The following is a 7,292-nucleotide window of genomic DNA, read 5'->3' as shown; positions in this document are numbered from 1 at the left end:
GAAACGTGGCATGTACTTCTAATAACAGCTTCTAAAAACCTACTAGCTAGCTTGATATTCAGCCTCTTTCAGACTGTTTTCTATTTACCAAGAAGTATTATAGACATCATAGAGCCTGCAAGCTGCTAATTCACTACAGTGGCTAGACCAGAGACAAATAGTCAGTTTATGATTCATTACAACAATCGACTTTTAATGTATAATATGCTTGTACAATATACCCAGTTAACTGCACAAGACCTTAAATCTATAAAAGGAACACCTTACTAATGTATTAAAAGCTTCACGAGGTACACCCCAACACGTTAGCAGAGTACCTGATACCCAAAAAAGTATGTATCAAAGCATCAAACTGTTGTGGCCATGTACACTTACACCTGCCATAAAGCTATTGTCAAAACCTTTTATCCTTTGATAATGCAAGTCAAAACTGCCATAGGATTTTATTGAGCAAGTACAACTGGAAAAGGGCTACAACGATCAAAGGACAGACGACAGGGCTGGAAAGAAACGGGTAAAAACTGTCATCTAATATCCATAGCATTAGACCAGACACTTGCAAATGTATAAGAGTGACTCTCCAACTGATAATGTCCAGGTGCCATGGAGTATTCACACCATCTTTTTAACTCAGCAAGATCTCAGACTGCTGACAGATGACTGAAAGAAACTAGAAGAGATACAACACTGGATGCTCAAAACCAGAACTGCACACTGAAGTTCGGCAACAAAACTTTTACTGTACTATAATGACTGCTACCATTAGTGCAGCCTTGGCCAACAGCAGTTTGGATTCACCACCAAGCTACCTCAGATTACTTCTTCAAAATAGGGCATTTAAGCACCTCTGCCCCTCCCTCTTCCTCCGCGCCAACCCCGTCCTACAAAATCAGTATCAACTTATATTAGTCAGTCAAATGAAATCAATTGAACTGAAACACAAGTAGCAATGCATGTCTTGTTCAGTATGTGCCTTGATTATGCACAAAAAGCTATAACAAGGACTAAACTATCATTGCCTGCCTGATTCTAAGGATAAACTAGACCATTATTCGACCATTTCTTATCAACCATTGCACATTGTTAATATACAGTACCCTGCTGATGGATGAAAGTATGACTCGGGCAGGCCACATCAAATCATGGGCTCCTGTATCCTCCTGTGGAACTAATTGTTGATGCACAAAAGGCTATAACAAGGACTAAACTAAGCAAGGGGCTGTATTAGAAACACTTTAGGGGTACTATCATTGCCTGCCTGATTCTAAGGATAAACTAGACCATTATTCGACCATTTCTTATCAATCATTGCACATTGTTAATAGATAGTACCCTGCTGATGGATGAAAGTATGACTCGGGCAGGCCACATCAAATCATGGGATCCTGTATCCTCCTGTGGAACTAATTGTTGATGCAAGAAGTTTTATTATCCCAGTCAGCCCTTAACAAGGCATGCTATTCACTCATTCACACAAAGGCAGCTGCCTGCTCAAACAAATGCTGGTCTCAGCTGAACTAGAATTACCCTACTAAAAGAGTATGTTTTGGTGGGGGGGGGGGGGGGGGGAAGAGAGAGAGAGCTTAAGAGAAAATCTAAACTCCGTATAGAAAGCGAGATCAAAAACGAGTCCCACTTAAAAGCAATTTGTTACAAGGGAAAGAGAACTTTGAAAATCAAGCTCAGTATCATATGCACTCTCATAAACAAGTATTTTATCTCCAACTTATGAGAGCTGAACATGTTAAACATTCATTTATAGCATTGAACCTTGTAGATAAAAACTGAGTATCAGAGCATTAATTTTAAGGAAGGAAAAATCACATAATTCACAATCAAGAGGTGTGGAATCATGCTTGGGTATGACGGTACCTCTTCCACGAAAGCCCATATCTCTGTCACCATAACCACCATCATTGTATCTGTTGGGTTCTGTCTGTTGATAACCATTGTATCCTCCGGTGTTGAATCCTCTTCCACCTCCACGATACCCTCGAGCTCTTCCACCACCATTTCGACCCCTTCCACGATTCCAGTTCTCATCCCCAGAATTATAGTAGCCTCCCCCCACGGGCATGTTGCCTTTTTGAAGAGAAAATGTAAACATAAGATTCCGATTGTATAAACTCAACTCTAAGATGCCTAGAAATATGTTGAACATACCTCTCCCTCTGCCTTGCACTTGCCCACGGCCAAGGCCCATGCCACGACCTCTTCCACGAGCTCCACCTACCATCCCACAAATTACAATCATATTAGAAGCGAGAAATTAGGCAGACTCAACCAGTAAGACTTACATTATACCAAGGTTGCAGCGCGGTTCACCACACACACCTTCATCATAATTGGACTCCCTGAGAGGTTGTATGCGTTTGACCACAGCAGGTGCCTGGTACCTACAGCCAAAACCATGGACAAACAATGAACATGCTGGTTACATTATGCTGCAAGGCAGCAACTTCTCTTCCAGCAGGAGAAAAGGATTAGAGCTTACCCGCTAGAAGATACATCAAGTTCCTTCTTGGACAAGGTAATTGTAATCATTGAGACATGCCGTGTCATCTCAAGACTGCAAGATAAACCACAAAGAATGAATATCACTAAACCTACTAATACATGATAAATAGAGCATGGCATGTCCCTGACATTTACTCATATCACATACTAACACTTCAATTAAATCAAAAGAGAAGTTACTTACGGCACAAGGCCTTCTTCAAGAGGTTCCCAAACATCTGTAATGTCTGTTGAACTTATGGCAACATTTTGATGCAAGCCTTCAATTCTCCGCTGAAAAACAGATTATTTCAAACAGTGTCTCTTAAACAACTCAAGAGACTAGTTAGGAACCAGTATAACTGACCTTCAATATTTCTGCCACCATCACTGTCTTATTTATTGCTCGACCCATTGCCTTGAGTACAATCTCAGAAAATCTTCTATCCTGCAAATAGCTATCTAAATTGTGAGTCCAAACTCAAAAAGCAATCTCAGAAAATCTTCTATCCTGAAAATAGCTATCTAAATGTGTGAGTCCAAACTCAAAAAGCAAAAGTATGAACATAGGGCATAAATGCATTTGAAACTGTCATCTTTTCTTTGAAGGATAATTGGCTCTAAAACGCATGCAAAAGTATGCTTCAATCAGGCAAGGGAAATAGTTGTGCTTGGACACATAAGGGTATCTGCGTGTGGGTATACTTTTGGACACATCACAAACCTTAGTGTGATCAACTCATAGAAATCCTGAAAAAAAGTGATCAACATTAGCTTCTGAACTCCTAGCCTGTATTATAGCTACGAAAGCTATCCATGCAAATGTCAAAAAGGTAAGGATCGCTTTTCCCACTCACATCGTACACAGTAGTTTCTATTTAACCCAAGAGCACGCCATGGATTCCAGAGCTGAAATGTTTCATTCTTGGATAGGTGCCAACTGAAAATGGCACATGACATGGCTACAAGGATATGGAAATTCTTAGAACTACCAGATTTCAGGTGTTTCAGCCAGGAACTTCTGTATGACATTTCAGTAAAATGCTCGAGCACTTCACAATGACTCTAATTCGAAGGGAAAAAGACAAGAAAGTTGAAAAACTTAAGGTATTTCCCATGTGAGAAGATGCTTTTCAAGAGTTTGAACAAGCCAAGAGTAGCCAGAGAACCACTAAAGGCCAGAGATATCCTATGACATATGGAGCTTCACAGCCATTTTAGCAACTGACAATAGCAAACATTCCAAGCACCACTAAAGGGAGGAGATATTGAGGGTAGAGAAAGACACAGGAAGAGAGAGGACCAATCCCACAACAAGGGGGTTATTACACCACAGCTACTCTTGCCGTTTGAGTTGTCATACCCACCAAAAAACTCATTCACGGGAAGGAGATAACTGGCAAAAAGGAAGCTGCAAGAAATTGGGGGGCAAATCTCCAGATAAGAAAGGTCAGTAAAAGCAAGTGTAAAATTCACCGAGTAAAGTAACACAGGTGTTGAACAGTCAAGGTGACAACAAAACATAGTTTCTCGTTACTCAAAGGAAGAGTTCAAATTCTGATGACTGTACCTAACACCTTAGAGTAAGCCCAAGAGTGCTGTCTCTGGTATATGTCTTGTTATTCAGGCAGAAATGACACCAGAGAGCAGACAAGTAAAGAAGGCAAACTCTGTAAATTCCACTAAAAAAATAAAACATGGTCACAAATATTCTATTAATGAGCACATAAAGCAATGCAGACTGCATTAATCAGTTGAAAGAACATGCCTGGTGGCAAAGAATTACACACTCGTGAGCTCACACATTGCTTTCAATGATAATAAAGCAGCCATAAATACTAACAAGGGGAACCAGAAAGACTGATAAAACTTTGCTCATGCACTTGCATAGACGGTCCAAGGCTGAGCTTATTAATCCTGAGGCCATGCCAGTCTGCCCTGTCCATGAGAGCACTAATATCTGCACCAAAAATTACTGCCACAACACTTTGTAGAGAAAAAGAGCCACACCATGGCAAGAAATGATGTCTGTACGTTATCAGTAATTTCGCAGAGAATACAAAGCCACAGTGGCGTTAGGAAATGGCCAGAGGCAGGGGTCGCAAGGACACACATGAGCCATCAAGCTCCGTAGGAAAAGTTCGTTTTAGGTCACGAAAGCGTGGCAAATCAAATGTGCCTTGAGCAAAGCAACAGACAGAGCGGGAAAAAGAGAATAAGGCGCATGTACCTGGAGCAGGCTGCTCGCATAGGAGATGTAGCTGCGCATCAGGCCCTGCGTGGTGATGCGGACCTCGTTCTCTTTGATGGCAGCCTCCGGCCTCGGCTTACTGACGCGCTGATACCGCTCCATGGCGTCCTTGGGGCTGGAATGAATGCTCCGCCTCTTCTTGTTCGTCTGTTGCCTAGTTGTTGTGGTCTGTGCTGCTGTTCCTGCCGCTGCCTCCTGCGTCTACTGGCCAAGAAGGCGAAGCAGCCGAAGAAGAAGAAGAGAAGAAAGGGAGGAGGAGGAGGAGGAGGAAGGAGAAGAAGAGGGCTTTCTTATGTTTTGCGCTTGGTTTGTTGAGGTGGTTGATTCTTCTTCTCTGGGGGGGAGAGAGAGAGAGAGAGAGAGAGAGAGGAGGGAGGGAGGAAGATCAATCTGAAGGGGCGAGGGAAAAGAAAGGAAAGTCGGCTCGCAAGTTCTACCCTAAGGGTTTAACGCAATATTGGCTACGTTGCATTTGCATGTCCTAACAATAATCGAGAGAACACGAGAGAGTCTCTTTGTATGTGTGACTTGGGGCATATTTCTTTGCCCAGTAGAGGCACATCTACATGAGAGTCGAGAGCAAAGTCACTAATCTTTACTATTAGTTAAGGAGAGGTGGGGGACGGGTGCCACGTGGCAGCCCCCACCTCCCCCAAAAAAAAAAAAAAGAGAACGCAGGGGCGGGTGCCATAACGTGTCCAACACCCGTCCCCGCCCACAAAAATTGCACCCGCCCCGATGCGAAGCACCAAGCTGAGTCTAGGCACGGAGCGCCTAGTAATCAATGAACTGAAAAAGCCTAGTTCTAGTCACTTGATGCATGAGATGGTGTAGTGCTTTATATAGATCCAGGGTTCACTACATGCCATTATCCCTAAATGGGACTTTTTATCCACACCTCTTTGTCATGATCTAACACCTCCTCTCCTTCTTCATCACTCTCATGATTTTGCTGGTCCTAACTAAGGCTTCAATCATACATCTAGTTTGAGAAGTACCTGAAAGGTATTGTTGACCTAGGTCTTTGTAGGCATCACACTACCCTACATGCCATTATCCCTAAATGGGACTCTTTATCCACACCTCTTTGTCATGATCTAACACCTCCTCTCCTTCTTCATCACTCTCATGATTTTACTGGTCCTAACTAAGGCTCCAATCATGCATCTAGTTCGAGAAGTACCTGAAAGGTATTGTTGACCTAGCTCTTTGTAGGCATCACACTAGTAGTGTATCCATCCAAGTAGGGTCTTTTCTTCGGCTACATGGTAGAGGACTAAACACTTTCACTACAAACATGAAGGTCACTCTTTTCCCAATAATCATTGTGGTTGACATTAACCATAAATAATTGGTTGTTTAATTCAATTTCTTTTACCCTTATATTATCCAACATTTAACCTAATAAAAAGTGTCAGATACAAACGTTTTTTAAACTAGAATGTTAAATAAGCTATCAAGTGCACCATGAGTTACTAAAACACTATTTGTAGAGGCTATATGAAACATGGTACATGCCAAATGCAATATTTGGTAAAATATGGTAAGTGATGGTCAATAGTGAGAAATAACAACATGAGACCAAGGCAAGAGTAAAAAATATATGAGAATAAATTGCAAAGACATTTAAGGCTCCAATGTCTCTTGAATCATATCTATATTAATATGTTTAAGTATTGTGACTAATCCACAGCATTTTAGAGGTAATTTGGAAAACTCAAGCACATGGTCAATGTTTGTTGTAAATCCAAGCATTGAGCTCACTTTGTAGTATGTGTATAAGTGTGCAAGTAAAACTAATGTACCCTGCAAGCCTATGCTAAATAGAAGAACCCATGCATACATTTTGATATCCATCAAATAAGCCATAAAAGCTTTGGTTTAAAGAATTAGCATTGTGGGTAGACAAGAGAGGGACTAAAGTTTTGGGGGTTCTATCTAAAGGCAACGTTAGATATATAGCACATAAAATACAGAGCTTAGATCTTTCACTAGATTCAAATTCATTGGCCAATCAACAAATATCCACCTATTGCCTTCTTGCTTGTGTGGTAAGTGCTAGCAAATGAAATAGTCCATGCAATTAGAAAACACAAGAGAATGCAAGCCAAACTCATTATCCACCTTAGGGCCCATAAAATGCTATTCTATGAGCATTGAGGTGTTCTTGTAGGCTAGCCTTATGGATGAGTCTAGGGAGTAATGTATACAAAAGCAAGGTGGGAGTTTAGGAGGAGGAGACGAGGAGAAACAATCATGCCTCAAGTCTAGGATTGTAGGTGAGCAATGTTAGATGAAGCAATTTTTAACCCTACTAAGGTCAACTACCAAAAGCAAAAATGAAAAGCAGTGGGATAAAATACAAACCTCAAAAGCAAATGTGTAATAGGGACCAAAACATCGAGAAGGATGCAGCCAAGAATTTCAAGGTTAAAAAAGTGTTCTAAGTCACAAAAATCCAAATAATCTTAAAGGCATCAAGCGCTCTAGGACCATATGGGCAATCAAACTAATGTCTATGATCTCCAGTTATTTATTGTAAAGT

General features: G+C 41.2%; 1 protein-coding gene across 1 annotated transcript; it reads right to left on the bottom strand.

Annotated features, from left to right (window-relative positions):
* Nucleotides 1–273: 273 nt before the first annotated feature.
* Nucleotides 274–5,202, bottom strand: LOC148014990 (uncharacterized). Its single transcript, XM_087665533.1, has 8 exons — nt 4,727–5,202; nt 2,864–2,944; nt 2,702–2,790; nt 2,495–2,569; nt 2,335–2,396; nt 2,164–2,229; nt 1,873–2,082; nt 274–881 (listed from the first exon to the last, which is right to left on the bottom strand). Exons 1-8 carry the CDS (start codon nt 4,847–4,849, stop codon nt 838–840), a joined length of 750 nt encoding a protein of 249 aa, XP_087521659.1. The 5' UTR covers nt 4,850–5,202; the 3' UTR covers nt 274–837.
* Between the last annotated feature and the right edge of the window lie 2,090 nt (nt 5,203–7,292).

The sequence above is a fragment of the Lygodium microphyllum genome, chromosome 24 (genome assembly GCF_053477565.2).
Source record: "Lygodium microphyllum isolate KBCC chromosome 24, Lygodium_microphyllum_v1.1.10, whole genome shotgun sequence".
Lineage (NCBI taxonomy): Eukaryota > Viridiplantae > Streptophyta > Polypodiopsida > Schizaeales > Lygodiaceae > Lygodium > Lygodium microphyllum.
This window is presented reverse-complemented; position numbering and strand designations above follow the sequence as displayed.

Excerpts from the sequence above, each read along its gene's own strand:
- LOC148014990 (XM_087665533.1), bottom strand. The coding sequence starts at position 4,849 with ATGGAGCGGTATCAGCGCGTCAGTAAGCCGAGGCCGGAGGCTGCCATC. Across the intron at positions 2,083-2,163 it reads AGTGCAAGGCAGAGGGAGAG|GCAACATGCCCGTGGGGGGA; the intron begins GTATGTTCAACA and ends CTCTTCAAAAAG. Across the intron at positions 882-1,872 it reads TATGGGCTTTCGTGGAAGAG|GACGGGGTTGGCGCGGAGGA; the intron begins GTACCGTCATAC and ends CTGATTTTGTAG.